This window comes from Panthera pardus, unplaced genomic scaffold (genome assembly GCF_024362965.1).
Source record: "Panthera pardus isolate Hobbes unplaced genomic scaffold, ASM2436296v1 HiC_scaffold_10, whole genome shotgun sequence".
NCBI classification, from domain to species: Eukaryota; Metazoa; Chordata; class Mammalia; order Carnivora; family Felidae; genus Panthera; species Panthera pardus.
The window spans coordinates 92,298,474-92,324,981 of record NW_026526655.1 but is presented as its reverse complement, the minus strand read 5'-3'; the positions used below and the strand labels follow the sequence as shown (position 1 = coordinate 92,324,981).

At 36.7% G+C, this 26,508-nt stretch overlaps 1 protein-coding gene across 2 annotated transcripts in view; it reads left to right on the top strand.

The window, feature by feature from the left end:
* THSD7B (thrombospondin type 1 domain containing 7B) overlaps positions 1–26,508 on the top strand; it is a 1,098,632-nt gene that overhangs the window by 970,567 nt on the left and 101,557 nt on the right. For both annotated transcript variants that reach the window (XM_053909184.1, XM_019454952.2), the window contains one exon: positions 25,216–25,349. In XM_053909184.1, the coding sequence (XP_053765159.1) occupies positions 25,216–25,349 (134 nt within the window). The remainder of the gene's footprint in view (positions 1–25,215; positions 25,350–26,508) is intronic.

Below are 26,508 nucleotides of genomic sequence, written 5' to 3'. Positions count from 1 at the left end.
CAGCTTATGTGAATATCTTATTTTCTGCACTAGAGTTTTTAAGGCAATAAAATTATATGGAAATTCATATAATTATACCTGTAATTACCTAATAATTGATGTAATTAACCAAGGACTCTCTTGGGAGTGTGTAACTGACCAGTTACACGGGCAGTCAGCTAATTTCAGATGCAATTATATCCACATGTAATTTCATACACCTGCAGTTAATTGCAAGGGCTAAAGGTGGACTTAAAACAAAGGAGCCTATGTGACTATTTCCCCTTAATGCTTGTTTCCTTTATTCCACTACCTAGTGACTTATGCTTAATTCAGTATTATCTTAAATTCTTAGTAGGTAAAGTGTCTTCCTGGAGTGATATGGAGACTTTGGGTGAGTTGTGGTATGCTCACAGAATATCAAATAGTGCTTTCTTGTTGGATAAATGAGCTCAAGTCCAGGGCTCATAGCCAAATAGAGATGATTAAACTCTTCTAAAATAAACAGAAAGAGTGTATTTGATGGAGCAAGGTGTACTTGAAAGAAAGAGCTCATTTTAATTGTATTTTTCAAGTTGAATCTTAAGGTAGTGAGGATAGTAGCTCTGATTTACCAAGTTAATTGCTTAGCATAATACTGAGAACACCATAAGTGTTCAAGAAATGTTTGGTGAATGAACGAATAAGTCTTGCAATTGCTTTAGGACCATTTCGAATCTGCATCTTGGGGTATCATTAAAACCATCTTGATCAAATGTATTATGCCAGTTTCTCTGCATTTCAAATGCCAGCAAAGGATGTTTTTCTAAACAAATGAGGTTATTACTGACTTAGCTCCTTAAAGGGAAATTCTTAGATTTTTGGTATTGCTAATCTTTGAAGAAACTAGAGATAATCTCGTTATAGAAGAGGAAAAACTTTTAGATTGCGGGGGGGGGGGGGGAATTCTAGATTATTCTGTTTCTATGTGTTTTATAAGTTAATAAATTCCTACAAAACACATTTAATTTGGATTTAATTTGATGAGATCACAGCCCTTGGGGAACAGTGAACATCCCTAAGGTAAGATTTTCTTATTAGAGAATACAAGAAATTAAATTATTTCTTATAATGATTAAACTGCATGGTTATGCAATAGAGACAAAATATGTTTGTATCCCCCCAGAGTTTGTCTCAAGATACAGAGTATGGTTGGTTTTCTCCTCCTTCTTTCTTACTCTGACTCTGCTCTTACCTGCCAGGTTTTATGATCTTGTAGTTTAATTATTAGTAACTTAAAAATTTTATAACTTGCTTATGAAAACAAGTCTATAAACTAGCGGATTAGTGACTATACAGATCAAATGACTATCATTAGGACAAACAAGTCTGATGCCAGTGAATCAAAATAGTGGATAAGCCATGGTTTTGATAATAAAAATTAAGTTGAGAATCTTAAAATATGTGAATCAGAAAAATAGGCAAGTATTTGACCATATATTGTTTGCTCAGACAAAATAGGTATATAGATACATGTTATAGATACATATCATAGTTACATAGGTATATATGTTTATATAGGTATATCTATATATTTGTATATATCTGTATATTTGTATATTTATGCATACATATCTATATCTTATGTGATATAAATGGTATGTAATATTGTATATAAATATGTAATGATACAGGCATACATAATGAAGTAGCCTATTTTTTAATGGTATAGCCTAGAAATAATAGATGGAGAAGACAAAATATATTTGTTTTAACTCACCAAATTTCTTTTGAATATAAATGGCTCCTTATTGTTAATTTAATTTCTTCAGAATGCATTATTCCTGAATTATTCCTCTAGTATTATGAAAAGTCCAGTTCTTCATAACATGAATGTTCATAAATCTGTCCCATAGGAAATAAGTAGGATACAGAGTAAAACCTGTTATTACTATACTGGTTAAATCTATCTCTCTTCTGTACCTCTGCTTGAAAAGAACTTCTTCCTCGTGTCATTGTACAACTTTCAGATTTATCTTCATTTCACTAACTTCATTATTCCTTCATCTCAGCACACCTACCTAAAAAAGAAAAAAAAATATTCTTGTTCTTCTGATATATAGCAAGAAGTTAAGCAAAGCAGTTGGAGTGTTAATTGTTATTGCTTTATGGTTTTGGCTTCTTTATTTTAGATCTTCATTCCAAATGAATTTAGTGACCTAGTCCAGTGCTGTGGAAAGCAGTGTATTGTAAATGTTACATAAATAACTCTCTGCAAAAGAAAAAAGTAGTGAAATCCCCAGATAGAGTACTATATTTGTTTTAATGTAACCCTAGCATGCACCTCCTTAGCCTGGGCTGCCACTGGGCTTTCTAGCTTATTGAGATTTCAGCATGATGCATCTGATTAAAGGACTCAAAACCAGTAATTTGCCTCTGATAATATCGTTTGACTGCCTGATTCTTTTTTACATGGAAGCACAATGAAAACCTTGACAAAACACTTGATTTAGCAACTGCAGTCTTAAGAGCTTTCTCTTTCCTATCACTCTCGGTTATTCAAATATCCTTAAAGTATAAGTAACTCTACACATGCACACCTGCCCACACATACACACACATGCATGTGTGCACAATTAACAGTGTTAGAGGAGCTTGTTTTGTTCCAACTCTGATTTTCCACAGAATTTGAAACACTGATTATTTTCCTAATCCTTGTATTTCCCCCTTTGCTTTGATTCCAATTTATTCCTCCATTTTTAGTATCTACTTTCTGTACCATCAAAAATAAAGTCATTTCTTTTTCTGCCTTCTTACCTATTTTTGGAGGATTTCAGAGGATTCATGATAACTAGAGTTCTAATAGCATTCATCTATTTTTAGAAGTCAGTGGTGGCTATTAAACAGTGCATAGCAATCCATTTTATGTCAGTGTGAGTGTAGAATATCATTTTATGACCAACTAGAAGTTGTACTCTGAAAAATATCACTGAGGAGATTCCTGAAGAATGTATTTTTTTTTTCTTATTTAGTCTCTGAGGAGACAGTAAAATACAGATGCCCTGTGGAAAGAGGAGGCAAGTTTGAGTTATGTCTGTGTCACAACTTTTCTCTTTCTTTAATTGTAAAATCTATATAATAGCTAATTCATTTGTACCTCCATGCAACTAAATACAGAAAGATGCATCGCTTATGGCAAAATTGTGTGCCCCTCATTAAAAATAAATATGTCAATAGTTTTCTTTTTCCCCAAAATTTTAAAGTATGTAGAAACATACACAGAGATCTGAGTAAAAAATATGTCACTAGCGTCTCTATGTGAGGTTGTCCATTAAGTGAAAAAACACCGCTAATGATCACAGCAGATAACTTTAATATAAAAATCATATAATAACATATCATTTTATGCGGTTCCATATTAAAGTAGTAACAATGACTACTGTGGCATACCTTAGTTTAATTATATTTCATAAGAAAAAAAAAAACATTCAGGGATACCTATGTGGCTCAGTTGATTAAGTGTCCCTTGATTTTGGCTCAGGCTGTGATCTCAGGGTCATGAGATCAAGTCCTGTGGAGACTGTGACAAGCTCCACACACTCACTCTGTCCCACCTCTCTCTCAAAAGAGAGTGAGAGAGAGAGAGAGGGAGGGAGACAGGAAGAGAGAGAGAGAGTAAAATCCTCCTAGAATTGAAATTTGATTTTGTCTATTGAAATCCTAGCATTGAAATTTGGTTTTGTCTTTTGAAATCCTCCCTATCTATTCATAAAAATGCTTGATCTTCTCCAATTTTTTCTAAGGTAGATTTCAAATATTCTTCAGCATCTTATTTAATTTTATGGTGTTTGGGCCTATAAAAAGTTGTAAATAAAGCTAACACATATGGAAAATACTTAAGATATAAAATTTGATAGCAATTCCATTCATTATTACTTATGGTTCATATTTCATATTTACATTTCCATCAGTTAGTATTCATTATTTATATGTCCATACAATTTTTCTTCATTCATGTTAATGCACTTGGCTGAAAATTCATTATTTGTGGAAATGCTGAGGGGGTCTGTGCAAGTAAAAAGGAAAGAGGTTTCTGTCTCCTAGAAATCTGTCTTAATTACCATGTATATTAGCTGTCATTGATATGTAATTTAAGATAATGAATAAATCATATTGCATGAAAATAGAATTCTAACATCTATCCCTATTTAAATTTACTGACCACATTGACACTTAAAACAGAGCTACAAAGTATCCTTTTACCAACTTCTCTTATTCTACAGTTGCCAATGCTTTCAGTCCACTCTTAAGACATTATACCAGGTCCCTAATGTATAAAAAGGAAATTACTCATGAAATGAATAACTATCTAGTACCTCCTATTGCCATAGGCTTAGAATATCGCTAAGGACAAGAAAGCCAAAGGCTCTGCTCTGATAAACTTATATTCTGAAGGAAATAGTTTGCAAATAAGTAAGCGTATAAATAAATACTTGCAGATAATGATGGGTAGTGTGAAGAAAATAAACAAGGGTAGGGAGATAGAATGATCAGGGAAGATTTCATTGAGAAGGTGACATCAAAGCATAGTCAAGATTGATATGCAAAGGAAGCATGGCAGCCTAAACAAAAATGTTACAACAGAGAGGAGTAGGAGGAGGCACAGGGACCCAGCAACTGACTTTCACTTTCTTGTTTGAGGACCAACATGGAAGGTGGCTATGTGACTGAATGGAAGGAGCTTCAGAGAGAGACTTGGAGATAATTTTAGAGAAATAGACAGGATGGGGTCACTTACAGCTCCATGGGCCATGAGTAAGAGGACCACAGATATGATTCTGAGTGCACTGGGAGTTCCAGCAGTGTTCTGAGTAGCCAAGTGAACTGGTCTGAGCTTGTCTTATGTACGTGCCACGGATCCCAGTCTTAAAACAGACTTAGACTCTATCTAGGAATATAGACTATATATATTCATATATATATATATATATATATATATATATATATATATTCATATATATATATATATTCATATATATATATATATATATATATATATATATATATATATATATATGAAAAGGCAAATCTGTGGGAATTTCTGTTTGTGTCTCTGGAATTCAGGGAGTGTGGAAGCACAGATTTGGGAAAACGTGAAAGGAGAGAAAGTAAGACCTGAACTGAGCTTTAAAGATTGAGTAGTATTTAGGTGTATGGAAATAGAGTTGGTCCAGAGGAAAAGGTAGACAGTTTCTGTTTAAGCACATTACAGTTTACCCCACTAGTGGAAGTTTAAAGTAGAAAGAGCAAAAAGCAGCTTGACTAAAGCTCAGGAAAAAAATAATAAAAACTGTTTATAGATGTGAGAACGGTTGAAATATCTGAAAGAAATTTGAGCAAGAAGCATAGAGGATTAATCTTATCCAAAAATTATATATATATATACGTATATATATATATACATATATATACGTATATATATGTATATATATATATACACACATATATACGTATATATATATATACATATATATATATGTATATATATATCATGGATTAATTCATTATGGTACCATGATTAATTCATTATGGTACCATAATTTTTTAAAAGACAGAAGAAGGAAAAGTAATATATGTAACTTCTGGAAAATGACTTGGTTCATCAAGTACAGTCACATTCCCATATCTGATTTGATTTTTAACACTTTGGAAACTTCTTCAGTAGATATCCTGAAAAATAACAAAAAGTTTCTTTTGATTGTTGTTATTTATTGCCCTTTAGAAATTTAACCAACTATATTAAAGAAATTGCCCATTATTATTCCCTGAGAGGATTCTTGGCCTTTAATATTATACTGCATTTCTTGGGGCTCCTGAGTGGCTCAGTCGGTTAGGCATCAGAGTCTTGGTTTTGCCTCAGATCATGATCTCACAGTTCCTGGAATGGAACTCCATGTAGGGCTTTTGTGCTGACAGCAGGAGGGGCCTGTTTGGGATTCTGTCTCTCCTGCTCACTGCCCCTCCCTTGCTTGTGAGCTCTCTCTCTTTATCTCTCTCTCTCAAAATAAATAAATCAACTTTAGAAAAAAATATTTTAAAAAATAATGCATTTGTTATTTACACATATTTTTACATATTTACTGTAGAAGTACAGTTAACTGAAATTGAAGAGTTGTAATAACCCTCAAACTATGGAGCTATATTCATAGAAACCTACTAACTCTAAGTTCTGGACAGGCCAAAAAGCTCAAGGTGTCAACACAACCATAGGAGTGAAACAGACAATATGCCCAAGTCTCTCTTCATTGATGTAAATTACAGTCCATGGGGAACAATCATCAAGATTGGGTAGTAATATTAATTTAAATATTAAAATATTAAGTATTAAAGCAAATGAGTCACTTCCATAGATGTAATACTAATGTCCAATAAAATAATTTTGTGGACATTGTATGTTGTTCACTTTGCATTAATTATATGTAGCCATTATCATGAAACGGACATTTCTCTATCAGGAATTTTCCGAAGTATCTTGTCATTAACCACTTGTAATGTTTTTATACTTCCATCTAAAACCAAAGATAGTCCCCTTTTGACCTATATAATTTGTAGCCAGCAAATCAATTTTCATAGTGTTTTTGAAATAGTGATACTAAGTCTTGGCCACCTGCTATGTTTGTGAAGTGACTTCTGGTTGTAAACAACCAGTATTTACAGGCTGTGGTGATGATGATGAATTGATTGAAATATGACTAGAATTCCCAAGATACCAGGTATATGGATGTTTAATTGACCTACCAAACTTAGTTTCTTTGGAACTATTATGTTCTGTAAGTTAAGATTTTGGATATTTTACATAAAAGAGTAAAACTTGAATTCAAATTGAAAATTTGTTTTGGAGTTGAGTTATAATTTTTCAGATATATCATAAGATTTTTAATTTGTATTGCCTCGGAACTACATTAATGCATTTTTGTATAAATGGTTTTGCAATATCTACTCTATGCCAGGCACTAGGTAACTATTGAGAATACAATGGTGAATAACAACAACAACAACAACAAAATGTATTGGCCCTGCCCTCAAGGAGCATACAGTCTTACAGACTAGTTGTAGAAATTACGGTAATTAAATAGTCACTTAAGTAAGTTCAAAATTAAAATTATGGTGAGGTTAAGGAGTAAAGATACATGGTGGGTAAAAGTGGGCAGTAGGAACAAGTGTCATGGAGTCCACATTCTAAGAGTTAGTCTGGTTTATATGTGCTGTATTTTTCAAAAAAAAATTTTTTTTTGCCATGATTGATGACTGTGACTGGGATACTAAGTGAGTTTGACCTAAGCTTCAGAGATTTAGTGTATAGTCTTAGGAATCGGCTCTCAAAGCCAGAGGACAGCTGGGAAAAATCTGTCCGGCTTTCTCAGATTCGTGTATTCTTTATTCCCATACAATCATATGTTTCATATTTACTAAGAGGAGGCATTTTGCTTGAAACTTGGGAGGGAAACATTCAAATTCTAGCTGAAATGTAAACCATTAATTTTGAATAACCCGGGAAAAGGATTTCTACTTTTTTTTTCAATTTTGCATTATAATAGCAGCTCAACTAATGCATATATAATTTTCTTTCCCTTTTGCTTGTCATGCATTGCCAACATGGACTTCTACAAAGGCTCAGGTTGGTGTTGCAATCTGTTTTGATCTTTACTGTTTTCATTTAGTGAAAAGAAGCTTTGATGTTTTCCTTCACAAATCAGCTTTTTTTCTCTTTGTAAATCCTGATCAAAACATTGTTCACACATGAAAGAAAAAAACTCTTCCCGTAGGAGAGTCAGTTGCCTATATGTCTCTCTTAAATGTATACCTTTACATCAGCAAAACAACTATTTCAGAAACCCAGAAAATTGATTGATATCAGCTTAAATTTGTCATGCCTGGCTTATTTTATGATATGAAGAAAATAATGCCCTAAGATTTTAGAATCAGCGGAGTACATCAGGCTCTGAAAAGGTTTCTGATACTAACTCTGCTCTCTATTACTTCCAGAGTGTATTAGATGACATTGTACTGGATTTCTCTATCCCCACACTTAACATTGAGAGTTCCATGCACAGCATCCAGCAGATTTTAGGGTCACCAAATTTTTAGCAAATAGCATTCAGAATATCGTTTTCTCTCTTTCTCAATCTCCCCTCTTGTTTTTTTAACTTTTTTTTTTTTCAACGTTTTTTTTTTATTTTTGGGACAGAGAGAGACAGCGCATGAACGGGGGAGGGGCAGAGAGAGAGGGAGACACAGAATCGGAAACAGGCTCCAGGCTCCGAGCCATCAGCCCAGAGCCTGACGCGGGGCTCGAACTCACGGACCGCGAGATCGTGACCTGGCTGAAGTCGGACGCTTAACCGACTGCGCCACCCAGGCGCCCCTCCCCTCTTGTTTTTTTAAAGGAATTAATCTTTTTTCAGGTTTACATCGGTATGTCCTATAAATCTCTAGTTCCTTTATAGTTTTAATAAATCCACATGCTATTTCTGTCCATCCCAATTTTGTTTGAAATATTGTTGGTCAGATAATGAAAACATCAGTAAAGTTTTCAGAGGCTAACTGTATAGTAGACTGGAGAGTGATATTTATGATGCATTATCTGCCAGGAGCTAAGTACAGCTAAAGTGAGTTTGTCAGTCACAGAAGAATCCAGAGTTTTTTCATGTGCAAAGTTTTACAAGGACTATCAATGAAACATAATATGGCTAGGTAGTTTGGGTCCTGTGCACTGGGGATGGTACAAAATGTACAACTCCAGTCCTACCCAATCTTCTGTTAACTGGGGTTAGATAGCTGACTTTCAAATCCAAAGAACTTTGCAACGTGATACCTTCTGTTATGTCTAAGCTTCATCTAAATGCTCAAGTTGTTTTTTTCTGGTCAAATATATATAAAATCATGGCATGACATTAGTAGGGTTGTCTCCCATTTCATGCTCTGGGCATACACTAACATCTTACGAAGAGGACGCATTTGCTAAAATTAAAGATTCATTTCATCTTCTCATATTTAACTCCAAGATTGCTATAATGATTTGTAAAGATAAGTTCTTAGAGTCCTATAGAAACTTTTTCTCTGAGTAAAAATAACGACTTTTTGCTAACAGGGCCATATACCATACTGCATGGCACATGCAACTTGGTGTATTGTTTTAGCTCACTGACCCCCAAATGGATTTTGTTGGCATAAAGTCGTTTCCTTTTTGTAGATTGAAGATGGTATACATCCTTCTTTAGTTCATGACATATTTATTCCTGAATAACCAATCCTTTATCTTATTGATTAGTGTATTTCACTTTTATTTAACTTTATACCAAAAAAGGCACTCATTTGAAGACTTCCCCCAAAACATGTTCATAAAATTTCAATATAAAAAACTAGAAGATTAGAAGTTTAATGTAGATTATAACATAGAGAATATGTTCCAGAATGGACTGAGATGTAAAGAAAGGGTAAGCAAATATAACTTTGCAGGCAGTAAGATCTGGTCACGACTCCTCAGCTCTACCATAGTAGTACAAAAGCAGCCATAGACAAGACACATATGAATAAGCATAGCTGTGACTCAGTAAAATTTAACGAAATAGGCTGGGGTGCCTGGGTGGCTCAGTCAGTTAAGTATCAGAGTTGGGCTCAGGTCATGATCTCACTGTTCGCCACATTGGGCTCTCTGCTGTCAGCGTGGAGCCCGCTTCAGATCCTCTGTGCCCCTCTCTGTCTCTCTGCCCCTTCCCCCACATGTGCACACTCTCAAAAATCAGCACAAAAAATATTGTAAAAAAAATAATACAAGAATTAGGCAATGTCAGTGAAAATAGTAGAGAAAAGATCTCCAAAAATCCTCTTCTGCATAAAAGCAACAAGAACACTGGCAAAAATTGTCCAAATAACATTTCTCAGGACTCTGTCCATTAATCAAAAGCTGCAGCAATATGGGAAGCATTTATTCAAGAAAAGTAGGTGAATCTCAGAACAGAAATACTTATTACATTTTAACTTGTCTTATGTCCATGTTCACAACACCAGCTCCATAATGTCCTTGAAAGAAGCTGCCCACAATCGTGGTGTAATAATAATAATAAACAGCCTGGTAGCTACTGAGAGGGCTGAGCAAGGTTGGAGCTCCTTCAGAGTTCTGTTCTTAAAGAATTGCCTTTATTTAACTGTCTGGTGGCTCCCTGGAAGTACCCACTCATAAGGCTTTTTTTTATTTCACCTGACTCAACTGACCCAGTGTGAAGAAGCTTGGGGACATTACTTCAAAATAATCAGAAGTAATTGTTTAACTTGCAGCTACCTGAGACAGTAGCTAACCATTGGGGCAAGCAACAGAATAACAAAAAGCTTAAAAGGAAAAGCTAGGGAATAAAAAACATGTCCATAGGAGTTTTGAAAAACTCTGACATATTGCTGGGAGTTAAAACACCTTGGACACGCAGATAACTATGGAAAGCCATAACAGGACTCTCTCACCTGGGGCTAACCATGAGGCTCCATGCAAGCAGAAAAATGAACACAAAGAGCTGTAAATTGCTGACGGAACAGTTAAAAGTGTGCCTCAACACACAGGCCCTCAGCAAAGACTGGAGACATTTTGGTCCTAGGGATTAAAGGGAATCTTTGTCAGATCATTACACGAAGACATCATTAGGCATAACAAACTCAGACTTCACAGAATTAGTTTAAAAAAGTCAATAAACAGGGGCGCCTGGGTGGCTCAGTTGGTTAAGCAACTGACTCTTGATTTTGGCTCAGGTCTTGATTTCAATGTTCGTGGGATCAAGCCCCGCATTGGGTTCTGTGCTGACGGCACGGAGCCTGCTTGGGATTCTCTCTACTTCTCTGTACCTCCTTGACTAGCGCTCTCTCTCTTTCTCTCTCTTCCCCCCACCCCAATATTTTTTAAAAAGTCAAAAACAACAAAAAATAGCAACAATAGCAAATACTAGAGAGAGGGAAGAAGTTGGTCTCCAGAGTTGCCACATTATATTAAGTGTCTAATTTTTCAACAACAACAAAAAGAAGAGCTATGTGAAAAAGTAAAAATAAAGTATGGTCCATACACAGAAAAATTAATTAAAAATGGACAAAAGCCCAAAATATAAGGGCTAAACTATTACCCTCTTAAAAGAAAATATCAGTGTAAATCTTTGTGACCTGGGATTAGACCATGAATATCTGAAGCTCAAGCTAAGACAGGGAAGAAGTGGTAAACTGGATTTCATCAAAAGTAAAAGCTTTTTGTAATTCAAGGTACATCATCACAAAAAGTTCAAAGACAGTCCACAAAATGAGACAAAATATTTGCAAATCATCTATCTGATGAGAATCTAGTATCCAGGAAATATAAGGATATCTAACAACTCAGCAATAAGAAGACAACCCAATTAATCAGTGGGAAAAGGTCTTGAGTACACATTTTTCCAAATAAGGTATACAAATGTCCAATAAACACATGAAAAGATGTGCAGATGCTAAACATCATTAGTCATTAGGGGAACACCAATCAAAACCACAATGTGGTATCACTTCACAGCCACTAAGATATCTATAATCAAAATCAAAAAGATAGACAGTAATTATTGAACGTAATCATAACCCTTGTACATTCCTGATGGAAATGTAAAATGTTGCACTTTGGAAAACTCTTTGGTAGTTAAAAGGTAAATGTAAACAGTTTCCACATGACCCAGCAATTCCATTTACTCCTAGGTATACAGCCAAGAGAATTGAAAACGTAAATCCATGTAAAACCTTGTATACCAATGTTCATAGCATGATTATTCATAACCAAAAGATGAAAACAACCCAAATGTCCCTCAGCTATCCAAACCTGGATAAACAGACTTGGTTTATCCATACAGTTGAATGTTACTCAGGCATAAATAATAATGAAGTATTTATTCATGCTACAACATGGATGAACTTCGAAAATATTATGCTAAGTGAAAGTAACCAGACACAAAAGGCTACATGCTGTATGTATATGAAGTGTCCAAAATAGGCAAAAAAAAGGAGGCAAAAAGTAGATTAGGCTTTGGTTGTTGTTTGTCAGGGGCAGGGAGTAGGAGAAAATGGGTAGTGACTAATGGGTATAAGGTATCTTTTCAGGATGATGAAGATACTATGAAATTAGAAGTAATGATGATTTCACAGCTTTACAAATACATTTTAAAAAACTGAATTATACACTTGAAAATAGTGAATACTGAAGTGCCTGGGTGGCTCATCTCGTTGAGCATATGACTTTGGCTCAGGTCATGATCTCACCATTTGTGAGTCCAAGCCCCACATCAGGCTCTCTGCTATTAGCCCAGCTCCTGCTTCAGATCCTCTATCCCCCTTTCTTTGCCCCTCTTCCACTTGAGTTCTCTCTCTTATTCTCTCTCTCTCTCTTTCTCTCTCTCTCTCTCTCTCTCTCTCTCTCTCTCTGTCTCTCCCCCCCCAAAATAAATATTTTATATTTTTTAAGTTTTTATTTATTTTTGAGACAGTGACAGAGCATGAGCAGGGGAGGGGCAGAGAGAGAGGGAGACACAGAATCAGAAGCAGGCTCCAGGCTCTGAGCTGTCAGCACAGAGCCCAATGCGGGGCTCGAACTCACGGACTGTGAGATCGTGACCTGAGCCGAAGTCGGCCACTCAACCGACTGAGCCACCCAGGCACCCCCCAAAATAAATATTTTAAAATTAAATAAAGGAGAAACCTACATATTTTATGATATGTAGGTTATATCTCATTTTTTAAAAACAGTGGCAGGCCATTTTTGGCCGCAGGCCCATAGTTTACCAACATGCAAAAGAAAAGGATTTGTGTCATCTTTATTTATCTAATGTTTAAGAAGATTCTGGGTCTTATGTAGTAGAGCATCAGTAGTATCCAATGAATTCATGTGTGAGTGAATGAGTAAGTATAAGAAATCTAGCTTCAACTGTTAAAAGATCTATAACTCCTGTTATCTACAAACACATATCTTTAATGAAGAATAATTCTTATTATATTCATTCTATTTTCATGTTATTCCTCATCAATGCTTTATACTCTACTTTGTAAGTGATCACTAAACTGTTAGTAGTTTTTCATTAAGTCTTGCAACATGGGGCACTTTATATGTCTCAGCTATAAAAAGACTTTACCTTTTTAGGAGGAATCATTTCATGCTCAATAGAAAATGTCAAAAACTGATGTGACTATGGAATTGTAAATACTCCTTGTATCTTTATCAGAAATAATAGTGCTTTTTTTGGAATGACTGAAGTTGTTTTGCTGGCTTAGCTGTCACTGTACATCTCTTTTTCTCAGCAATGTATTAGGTGCTGTGGAGGATGAGGAAGCATAAATCTTCAAGGCATTTGTCTCTTGCATTCTGTCATCTCTCCCAGGTTTTGAGCTTGTAATGTTGGAAACTATTCAAAAGTTTATTAGGTTAATGTACGTGGAAATGCAGGTGTGTTTTCAATGAAGTGATGTAGTTGAAATAGATGATCGTATAGATTACTTCCAGCTTCAAAGTTCTTTAGTCCATGTTTCAGTGCTAATCTTACTCTAAACAGGTATTACTTACTAAAGCGAACTCTCTCAAACTTTCTAAAGCTCATATACCATTATTGTTCTTTTGAAAGTAAATATTAAAGTCAGCAGATGACTTTAGACCCCGAGAGGCCTTTAAGTGAGCTACCAGGAAATCAATGCCAGAAGCTGATACAAAACCCCTTTGTTACAGCTTCCTTCTTGGCTCACTAGACCACAGATAATTTTTCATGCAGTATAAAGGATCATTTCATGACTGAAATGAAACCACCCCAGAAGAGGACCCCATTATTAACTTAATAGGTTCCCACCAAAGAATCCAATAATGGAGAACTGGAATCCACTACAAGTAAAGCTGCTGATGCTGCCCATCCCCTGAATTGCTCTACACTTGACATTTAATCAGTTCAGAGAAGTGTGATTCCTGGTAAGGAAGAATATTTTAACAAGACCCCACTCCACAAATGAGATGTCAGCTCAGATCTAGAACTATAGGTCCCATACTTCCTACAGCTTGATTAAGTTCCATATGAATTTATTATGAGTCTATCAAGAGCCTGCACGTGTCAGATGCTATGTGCAACATAAGAGATGTGCAAGGTATCACCTCCATCTTCTGAGAGATCCAGTGGTCACAATGAACCTGGCTCCCTCATGCCATCAGGCTCTGCTTTTAGCCAAGAATGGTGAAAACTGACTACCTTGAGTATTACTTGTATGTTTCTTAATTCAAGGCATCCATAATTGGGATAGGCAAATGTGGTAGTACTGTCTGTCTAATAAATAGCATCTATATTTAGAGATCAGAAATTAGAGAATTTTAAAATCCTACAAACCTAAAAACATATTAGACTCTGAATTTATTTGTAGATCTACTTCCAAATCATGGGACCAGAGTACAATTATAAGCAGTTAGATTTGAGTTATTAATGCATAATATTAAAATTCTTGTAAAAGTAATTATAAAGAGAGCAAAACTTTTAGCTTCAGGTGATGCCAACATCATGGTTTGGTCTAGGTGTATGCTTTTCAGGAAGCACGCCCAGGGAAATATTTCTGCACTCATTCATTCATATTGATGCCAGTATACATCTATTAAGCACACAGTATAAACTAGGGACACACAATAGCTTTATGCCCTATTTATTTATTTTGGTGGGGTGGGGAGGGTTGTTTGCACAAAATAGGATTTCTGGAATTCTTAGTACAGACCCCAGAAAGGCTGTTGTTAGACGCGCACACACACACACACACACACACACACACACGTATTTATGTTTCAACTGTTTGTCCAGGTCAAATTTGTAGAGACGTGCCCACGTTATGTAAATGGGTTAACTGATCTTTCTATAACACATTTTAAGACCTTCATTGTCAGGTTTTTCAAATAACTTTGTGTTCTGCAAGTACCCAGGAATAAGTTAGTTATTTGTGTTGTATATAGCAATATGCTTGTTAGACGTGATTTCTATCTCACAATCAGCTGTCTTTCTTTTGGTCAAAATAAGGTTTACTAAAACAGGGGCTAGGTACAGGTTTGCCTTAAAATACCATTTTCCTGCAGAATCATCTTGTTTTTATTTTGTGAAGAACCAGAAAGGTCTGCCTTAGTCTTGTCCCTTCCTCACTGACTCTGAGGAAGAATGTTTGCAACATGATATTCTTTATTCCATAAAGTAGCAGCTTCCAATTAGTCCCTAATAAGAGTCTCCAACTGATGAAACTAGGGTGGAAATCAGAGGCAAGATCCCAATTTATCACAATGTAAGTGAATGGCAGGGATTCCATTAACCAATCAATCTTGCTCTCTTTTCCACAAAGGTCAGGCTGTGCTGTCCTGGGTTATAAAACATCATGTGTGGCTCTATGTTTCACTTAACTTTGTCCCAGATACATCAGGTTTGTTATGGGAGGACTCACATGAAGAGTTCATATTTTAAAAAGCTGTTTTATGCTGTGACTGGCCTTGTTTCATAGCAGAGAAAACTGTTAGAGCACAATGCAGTCTGAGAACTGCTGCTTTATATGTTTATGTACAGAAAGATCACTCTATGTCTATAACACATAACATTTTTGTGCAAAGGTCTCTTTAGAGATATTTTGTAATTATTATCTTTGGCTCAACCTATAAGGAATTAATAATTGTGTCTGGTTTTTGTTTAATGAAAAGATACTGTGATCCCCTCCTCTCCTCCTGTCTGTTATAACAGGATCATTTAGAAATTAGCCAAATTAGGAATGGATTTTGTAGTCGGCAATTCTTACATTGTTCCTTCTTTTTAAATTGGTTCTACTAAACAGAAAAAAAAAAAGGCCATTTTTTTTAAGTTTTTATTTAAATTTTTGATGGCTCCTTTTTTTCTTTGACTTCCTGATTAACTTTGAAATAGTGCTATATGAGAACTCTTATACATTTCAGAGCAGGAAAGGTTTATTTGTGGTAATGATTAAAAGGCGATAGCCTGGTGGGTTTAGAGCTCTCCTTGCCTGTGAAACACCAATTATGAGGCTTTCCTTTTGGTCGTGAAGCCGGAAGCCAGTTTCGTGCTAGCCTACTGTGAGTATTGGTAAGTTCTGAGCAAACCTTGCAAAGACCACATTGCTTTTCAGGTCATACACGGCTTCTGATTTATCCCACCTAAGCCAACTTAAGACGAAATAAGATGGTAAATATGTCATGAAAAGTTTTCTTGGCAAATACCCAAGAGTTTCTTCTGCTCTGCTCATTAGTAATACTCCCTGGAATTTAGGGCTCTTGGGAAGCTGATGCCTTGTCTTTTTCTTCACGGTTCTGTTGGTGAAAAAGAGGAAGTTTTCTTTTATCTGTCCTTAGGTTCTAGAATACACTAATCTTAAATGATTTCAAAAAGTAGCACTGATGTTTGAGTTGTCTCTTTCATTTTCAGTTCCAAATCCTGGTGTCTCTTCTACCACATTGAGTTGGAAGCTTTGTGGAGATAGCAGTTAAGAGGATCATTATTCCCAAACTGTAGCCTCCTACTGGGACTGCTGCCATTTCCGCCTTGCTCAGAGCTCTCCTGTACTTTCATCTCTCTCCTGTTTGAGATGACTTATGTTCCCCAAACTTTATTTGGAATCTATCTCTTGATATAAATCTCAGAAATTTTAGTGACTCCCTTATCTACAAATAAAATTCTATCTCATCACATTTTCCCATTTACTTACCTCAGCTAGCTTTAATCTCCAGGCTTCATCTCATGTGTACTGGGGCCCTTGTGTACTGTTTATGAGAATTATGTTTAGACTGTGGTTCATTTGCTTGACTGGCAACCTCTCATCCAGAGAAGTTCCTATTAGATTATCCTAACTAGGGCTATTCTTCTTTATGCATTTGTATTTGAGAGTCTAGCCACACAAACACAGGATTTCTCTGCCTAAGGGGTGTGCAACTTAGATTACACTGCTTCTCTATATAATTACATTTTTTATCATCCAAATTCTATTGATTTCCTGAGCATGTTTTCATAGGCTTATTGTATTTATTGGGTGAACAAACAGTTGCATGTATTCCAGAGTATAGGGATAGCATGATGTTCTCAACTACTGAGAATAAGTGGGAACTATATTAGACTCTGTCCCAGCAAAGGCCATTAAGGAAAGTAAAGGCTTTGGCCAAAACTTTCACTTGTGTTTGACACTTAGAGAATGAGTTGCAAGCCTCAGAACAAACCCTTCTCCTCCGTTTTTTGATGAACCCAAAACAGTACCATATACCTTTCACATAGAGATACCCTTAGGACATGTGTTTTGAAGAACTGAGATCTGTTCATCTCTCTTTATGCCTCTAACTTGTAAAACTTACGTTACCCGCCAGAAGGCAAGGGTTTCCATTTCAGACTCTTCTATTAAAACAGAGAAAGAAAGCTGTCTTTTCTCTCCTGATTTCTTGTGGTCATATTCTGTGACCCAGGTAAGTGATAACTCACTCACTCACTTTCTCTGTCTTTCCATTCATCCATCTATCCATCTATTTATCTAATATTTGCACCAGACTCCTGGACAGTATCTCATATACAGTAAGGGCAGAAGTGTTCTTTTCTGTAGTCAGGTTTCCATGGTGCAATCAAACTCCCTTTAAAACACAAACCTCTTGCAAAAATTTTGTTATAAATTTTTATTGTGTAAGAATACTTAACATAGGCCCACCCTCAATACATTTTTAAGTATGTAATACAGTATTTGTAATCCATAACCACAGTGTTGTAGGCTGGTCTCTAGAATTTATTCATCTTGCATAACTTAAATTTTATACCTATTGAATAACATCTCCCCATTTCTCTCGCCCCAGCCTCTGACAACCACCATTCTATTCTTTGCTTCAAAGAGTTTGACTATTTGAGATACCTCATATAAGTGGACTCATGTAGTATTTGTCCTTCTGTAATTGGCTTATTTCACATAATGCTCTCAAGGTTCATTCATAACCTCATTTCTGAAGAGCTATTGGCTCAACTCTTCCAGAGTTTTCTGGAAGTATCAGTGATAATTGGGATGGGGTTGTTCTGGTTTTGTTTTGTTACTTCAGCTTGACTGGTAACTGCAATCTGTTCTATGAAAATCCAATGGGCCACCGTGACAGTAGACTCTGGCATGCTATGAGCAGTCTACAAAATATCATCTGATTTTTTGTCATAACACAGCATGGCAGTGGTTGGCATCTCTCAGGGTATTAGAAAAGTCACTCTAACCCTGGATTGAGTTTCCCTCTTTCATTCTATTTTTTATGATTGTTTACATAGTGGTAAAGTACAGAGTGTGGGCCTTATAGTTCAACTTGCCCCGAGTTGTCTATGTCAATATGTTGCCTCAGTTCTGTAACACATATCAGGCACAGAGAGAATCTGGTCAGTGCTCACGCGCGCACGTGTGTGTGTGTTAGTGCTTTACTATAGAATATCATACACTTTATAGGATTTGCACAATAATCATTTTTTTTGATTGTCTATTACCATGCAGTTTACTTTAAGACCATGGTTTACTTTCATAGTCACTTAAATGACACACAGTAAGAAATGAAAATCTGCTATCAGGAAAATATAGTATTAATGAAGAAAAAAAAGCTAAGGCATTGCTTCTTGTTTGCCATTATAAATAAACTACATTAGCACAGATAACTGAGCTTTAATCATGGCCTTTTACGTGAGGGCCTGGTGGCTCCCCAGTATTAAATACCCTCTGTAAAGTTCAGGTTGTGTGTGACACCCTTGAAAGAGGCAGAAATATGGAGAAGGGGAAGAAGTAAATGCATGGCCTGGGGCCCTACTTAGTCTCCATACCCATCCCTACCTCCACCCCCACTTTGGGGAGGAAAAGAGGACCATGTGGATGACAGAGCTGGTTAAGTTGTGCGTGGATATTCATCTTGATTCTGATGGCATTATGCTTAAGAGATCATCAGTGATATTCAGACCGGAGGTAATGGGTTAAGTGCTAATAGAACATTAGAAAAGGAAAAGGAAAAAAAATCTGGGGTTTAGAACTTCTCAGTAAAAAATATTCTTCAATATTCACTTTAGAAAAAGGCTATTCTGTACAACATACCTTGTCTCAAAATAGAAATAGTAAGGTGATTTCAAGGCATAGCCTCATTGTTAGTCCATTTCTTCTCTTCATTGTATGTAAAGGCAGTAGTTCCCAGAGCTTTTGATATAAGGATCTTTCACTTTTAGCCAACCTGGATTGAGAAACTTTCTAATGAGGAACTTCAAATTTAGCGGTACTTTCAAGTTAAATTAAAACTTCATTAATCACAGCATTGCCTACATTCCTTTGAGGAGCGGTGATAACAGTATGTCTGAGATTATATTATTCATTGAGACTATAGACAAGGTTTGGTATGGGAATGCACTTATGGGCCCCTCGGTACAATGCTACAGTTCTCAGGGTCTGCACATCCAGCTCAGAAAGCGCTGTTTTTAGGAGATGAGGAATGTAGCCACCACTTTTACTGTTCTAATCAAATACCCATTGGCTTTAAAGTTCAACAGTTTGTCTACAAATTTTGCAGATAAAACTCAGTCAGCATTATTAGGTTTGTGTTTAGATTTTCCAGTGTGAAAACTGAAAAGAAAACATATAATGCATATTTAAAACCAATGGTGAATCTCACAAACCAGGCATGGGGATAAGCTCAGGGCATTCTCAGGAAATCTTTTCAAACGCTGTGTAGCTGAAGAAGCTAGTGTGAGAAAATGTCCTGGAAGAGGAAAACAGCCAAGGTCTCATACTTGAACATCAAGGCTGGAACTGACAGTTGCCCACTTCACAAGTATGGATCGCTGTACTGCGGATTTCCAGAAAAACCTGACTCCAAATGCTGCCCTCTTGAGCAACACATTGGACAAGTGATGAACGTAATGTTTTTCCCAGACACCAATTTAAAAGCATTTGTGGATTTTTTAAATCCCCCATTCACATCAAGAATTGCAACCACGTAAAAGACATAGTCCCTGCTCTTGCTTTAAACATGGAAGTTGGTTTTCAGAGATACTTTTTGGTTTTTCGAAATTATGAAAAGAGACCCCATACATGAAGCCTTGAAATGACTTGCTTGTGCAGTATTTTTTTATATGAAGTAATAGCCATAATCTACTATATAGATATCTTTGTAATTCTGTTCTTGGTTTTCCCTTCTTAGGATTTATAAATATTAGCATTATCTTCCTCATTGGAAAGATATCCTCAGAGCATGGTGTTATGCCCGAAACAAGTTAAACAGGCAAAACCCAGCACTTTTTTCGAATCACCAATCTCAGCTTGAGGACCAGCCTAGTCATTCATCAGCCATAAATGGCTCAGAATCTTCAAATTTTATTTATTTTTACATGGAAATAGGGATTCTACTAATGTGTAACTTAAATGATCATGATGGTTGAGACCTGAGACATAAAATGTCGTATAGAAGCTATAAAGTTATATGCAACCTTATGTGGTGTCACTGATAACCTGGGACCAGTGATGCTGTAAAACGTGGGTGCAGTTGCATTAGGACTGAACTTTAGCACTGCATGTATTACATTATGCACAGACAGGTATAAATTCATGATTAACAAAAATGGAAGCAAAAGTTTATTTACATAAATGTGATATTTTTCAGTCATTCAGATATTCCTAATGGAGGAGTACCTAATTTAGTTGTAGACTGAAGAAGAAAAGGGGCAGATTTTGGTTAAGCTGAGGGAGGCTGTAGCATGGAGGACCCTTCTGAAGGGAAACAGTGGAAACTGGAGGCTGAAAGAGAGGAAACAGGCAAGTAGAGAAGGGCTGGGGAGAAGTTCTTTGAATTAAGAGATGAGGGTCTTAGCCCTGAAGGAAATTTGTACATCTTATGTTAAAAGCTCACAACATTTGAGGCAGAAAGGAACCCATAGTGCTTTATTGGTCTCACCACTCTGAGAAGACCACTTCCTCTCACACTCCAGTGGTACAGACCTGGCTCTGATTTGCAGGAATTTCTGCTCCTAGATGGGGTTTTGAACCGATGTCAAGTTCTACTGATTAATCTCAGTCCCCAGCATGGAAGTCTACAGCCTGAAGACTTTTACCTGGGCGTTGTTGACTGGCAGCTTCCCTGGAGCAAAGGGTTATTACCACAGAAAATTGGAAGTCATAAATTTTCCTTTCTTTGTTTTTGTTTTGATTGTGGTTATTGTTTGTTTGCTTTATTTGAGTCCTTAAGCCCTAGGACTCTGATAATTAATAATGACATCCGCTGAGCACCACTGAGTCCCTGCTTCCAAGTGTAGGCCAGGGAAGTCAGTTTATAGTTGGAGACTGGTATCACAAAACAGTACTTAGTTAAACTGATCAGTTACAATGAGTGGAGATGTATTTAATAAATATTAAAAGACCGACTCAATGAGTAAGTTTATGATATGACTCCAGAACTAGCAAAATTATAAAAACACAATTCCCCATTGAAGAAGTAATAAATAAGACTCATTACTAGGAGAATCAAATGTTGCCTCTCAGAGGATTTAGATTTTTCAGTGGCATTTTTAGCATCTATAGCCCTATTAAACCCTATTATTTTCTTCCTAATTTGTGCCATTTAGGAATGATTTTCATTTAACTTTCCCATGGCTCATTTCTCTCCTTCAGAACATTTCCATATGATTCCCTGATAAAGTCCATGCTTTAACACATTTCCATTATGAAACTGTAATAAGCACCAACGAAACAGCAATATGAAATGGCCAGAACATAAAGGACTGACAGGAGAAGAAATTGGCCAGCTGGGTAGTTAATTTTTATTCTGGAATGCCTACTGCACTTTTTGCCGCTTCTGGTTGTTTTAACCCTCTCAATAAGATTCCTTGCCTGATGGACAAGGACTGTAAGGAGACAATTCGCACAATTCTTTTTTATGTTTATTTTACTATTTTGGGGGGGGGGGCGGGGAGAGCATGCGTGAGTGCATGAGCGGGGGAGGGGTAGAGAGCGAGAGGGAGACACAGAATCTGAAACAGACCCCAGGCTCTGAGCTGTCAGTACAGAGCCTGATGTGGGGCTTGAACTTGGGAATGGCGAAATCATGACCTGAGCCAAAGCCAGACACTTAACCAACTGAGCCACCCAGGCACCCCTATTCTCACAATTCTTAAGGGACATGGTTTTTCCCCATAACAAAATCATCAAGTGGTACCTTTTAATGACACAGTGATTGTTCTTCACGCCAGCCCATAATGGAAAGGAGAGGTTTTTATTTTTGTTCCTCCTTATTGTCCTTAGGGCTTTGCAAAATACCCCTTACGTGTTCTGTTTAGTGGGCCTGTGTTCTCTGGAGAATTACATGAGGGCCAATTAGCAACTGGGCTCCCTTAAAAAATTAGTTTCAATTCAACAACTACTTGTTGAACACCACTCTCTTCTCCATGTCTTGTGAAAAACAGGCATATGGAAACTTAGTTCCTGACTGCCTAAAACTCAAAATTTTCTTTAAGTAGCCACCTAAACAAATGCTGATTATACAGGTTTGACTTTGGTTAGGACCAGAAGCATCAGGTATGAAAAGTACAAATTGTGTTTTTCTGAGCTTATTCTCTCCATATTATTTGAAGTAAAAAGTAGACTTATTATATAAAGTAAAAAGTACACATTAAGACCAAGGTGAGAAAACGAGTTAAAGTGGTGTGAGAAATAGGAAACATTTAGAGAAAGAGTCAGATGATGACTTTATTGAATGTGCACGTTCCCCCAGCAACACACAATGAGGTTCTAACCTCCAGCATTGTCCCGGCTGTGTACATGTGCATCCTGACGTTATAATCTGGCTACAGGTCTACTGAAAACTGAGACAGCCAGTGAGTACCAAAGATATGCCAACTAGGGGTCATGGGAAAAGCCTTGCGGAAGCGGTGGGGTTTACTTGGGCTTTGAAGGAAGGGTAGGGATTTATCAGCTAGAAGTAACAGTATGAGCGATATTAAAATAGCATACACATCTGAGGGGGAAGAAAAACAAGTAAATCCACGTGACTGGAGAATCTTTTTTAAGAGTTGCTTTTTTATATACCACTGGCCAAGAGGATGGGTCAACATCTTCCTACCTAAATATGCTCCCTATCTTCCAACAGCTTTTCATTGAGGTTGGTTACTCTGCTACAGGTGTAGATTGCAGAGCATAAAGAGTAAAAACAGTAAACCAATATATGACCAGACATTAAAACGTGTATATTAGAGGAATATGCAACTAAACAGGTTTTCTTTCTCCCCCCCACCCCCATCTGTCTTTGGGGTTTCCATAGGAGGGAAGGTAGTCTAAGCTCTGCCTAGTACTGATAGCTTTAGAAATATAGGCCTCTCTCAACATATTCCATCCATTTGCTTTCACATTCATACATGAGGTATGGGAAAACACTTTTTTAATTAATATTTTCATCTACCCCATTTGTACCAAGTTGGTTTGGCAGGCTTTCATGCATTTCATATGAAAGCCAAAGAGCTTTACTTAAATGGTCTGGTACCTATTGAAAGTTTATAGAACAAGCCCATAAAGTCAGAGCAATCTTTATTTCTTGGTATAGTTGAGTTGACTAAACCCTCAGCTGTCATCAGCTCACTTTCCAGGTGTCTGCTCGGTTGGGTTCCTGTCTTTTCATTTTTGTCGATTTTTCTCTTACATCTACCATGCTAGAAGTTTTTCAGGCAGACTTTTCTCCCTTACAAGTTATTACCTCCTTATTCTAATGTAGATTCTGCTTCCAAACCTTTCATTCCATTCTTGGCAGCCTTCGCAGCATGAAATGTGATTCTTTTATTACTTAATTCCTTACTTTCCTACACCCATTTCCACTTCTATTTCCCCATCTTCTTTCATTTTGCCCTCACATATTTTTCACTTTGTGGTTTTCCTTTTCCTTGTGCACTCTAGGTGAGAGAGCCAAATAGAACCCCACGGTTAAAAATAGTTTCTGACATTATTTGTGATTCCTAAGATGTAGTCTCCCAAATAACCTTTTCTCATTTGATTTCCATCTAACATGCTGACGGTGCTCCAATCTTGTTTTCTGATTATCCCATTACACAGTGCTTTCCCTCACATTTAGTGGAAACTTGCAAGGAACAGTTCTGTTTGGGTAGCATTGCCTAGTCATCATTTATGATTTTGTGGAATTAGAAAGGCAGTGGGAGAAAAGAACTCAGGCCTAAATTTTTGTTTAAAAGGAAAAGCATTAATTAAGTATTTTGGTAATAGGTTGAATCACTCTTCATCAGCGTGCTATATTAGAGCCCTCTCTGTGATCTAGAGTAACCTATCACGCAATGAAACATTTTCTTACCAAGGGAGAGTGCTGTGCTCTATATCGACTAATGCATTTTAAATTCAGTCTTAAATAGGCAAACTCAATTGACTACCCATTGGGATACAATTGTAGGGGGAAAAAATCATCACAAACAAATGCATAGGAAGTAACCTAAGAATTCATTTACTGTAATCATTGTTTTTACCATAAAAGTGTAAATATTCACAGTCAGTAATCAATCATGCACAACCTTTACTAGTCTAGCAGTGTTTGTCTTATGTGTGTGTGTGTGTGTGTGTGTGTGTGTGTGTGTGTGTGTGTCTGAGTGTTATAGCTGTGCTCTGAAAACATCCTACAAATAGCTGAATTCATATGAAGCCACAATACCCAGGAGGCTAAATGATTGCCTGTTAGCATTGATCATTTGGGGGCATAAAAAGAAATTTCCGGTGCAAATAACACCACTTTTCTTATGCATTCTAAGGACCTCTTATATTCAAGAGTAAATTTTCCTTACGTATATTTGTTTCAATTGACATCTTAAAGTACATCTGAGAATACAATACGCCATATAATTGAGAGCTGGACCGTCTAATAGATGCTGTGTGAGGTCTTCAAGGAAATGAAATGGTAATGGAATTCTTATTCTCAGTGGTAGGAAATGACTGTCCTTTGTTCTCTTCTGTGAAGGCATACCATCAAATCTTAGTTGATTTCGCCTGTATGTTTCTTTAGGCAAGTCAGTAATTTCAGAGAAGCCAAATACATCTCGCTTTTTGGGAGTGTAATTTGGCTGTTTTAGCCAGAGTATAGTTCTTGGGTTATGTTCATCAGGCATTATTAAAAGATAGGCTGTTTTCATATACCTTGGGTAGTTCCACATAATTTTTTTTTCCTTTCCTATTCTTGCTTGGCAGGTCCATGAGGCAGTCCCATGCTACAGTGAATGCAATCAGTATTCCTGGGTTGTAGAACACTGGTCTCCATGCAAAATCCACAATGAGCTGAGATCTCTGCGCTGCGGAGGAGGAACGCAATCTAGGAAAATCAGGTGTGTAGAGATGGAGACACTTGGGAAATGGGCCTGTGGAACTTATACATTTTTATAAAAGAACAGTGTTGCTTATCCAAGTACACTCTGATTTTTACACCGCATACTCTGGCTTTCGCTCATCATCAAGTATCTGTGGAAGCATATGTGCCCTAACTGCCATGTGTATGGTGGGATTTCCTCTGCAGTTCAGTCACAGTCCTTACCGTTTCCTACAAGTGACTTAGGTGGGAAAGCTAATTGCATGGAGCAGGCTGGCATCCCTTCACTGACTCATAATCAGCTATAAGTAAGTCTTAGCAGTTACGGAGATTTTGAAAACAGGAGATTTTGGCTGTGATTTTGCTCTATGGGTAGTATAGTTGATGGACATGATCTTAATTTTGAATGTCAATGCATTGAAAAGCTCAGTTTAAACCCTCCCTATTAGCCCTGGAAACTAAAGTCTGAGAATATTTATAAACAGTAGCAATGAATTTTAATACAAAGAAAGCACACCTCTGAAAGAACTTAGTGAATTCTGGGTTATTTACAGAGCGGTCTTCTTTAATGTTTTTGTCTTGTAAATACAGCAGTGATAAGCAAAGGAAAACACTTGGTCTGAATTTGTCAAAATGGCCTATTCAAAAACGATTTGAAAAGAAAGAATTTCTTTACCAACTGAGAATAATGAGAATAAATGTTAGAGACTGAACAAGCAAAAACTAAAATATTAATGATAAACAATGGTTAGTATGTGAATTCAAGAAGAAAATAGAGTTTAGCCAATTATTGAATCGCATGAGCATAGGGTATCATTTTGTGAGATTTAGGAAGCTCCATGTCAAACGGACAGTGCCCAAAGCCTGTTAACTCCCTATTGAGTTCACTGTTGGATTGATATCAGTTGCCAAGGCAGAGCCTGCTTGTATGTGTTGATTGTTACTGAACATCAGTGAACCTACTTTATTCCGTAAGTCAGTATGCACCCACAGCCACCATTTCTGTGACTTAGTCCCAATGTTGCAAAACCACTGATAAGCATGTTGGAAGAAATAGCTGTTAGTGAAACTATAGATGTGCTCCTCCTCATCAACCTAAGTGAATGGCTAGTAGAGAAATTGTCTTTTTGTCACTTTGTTCAGTCCCCTTTCCTCTTGGGACTGGTGTGCTCAGGTTG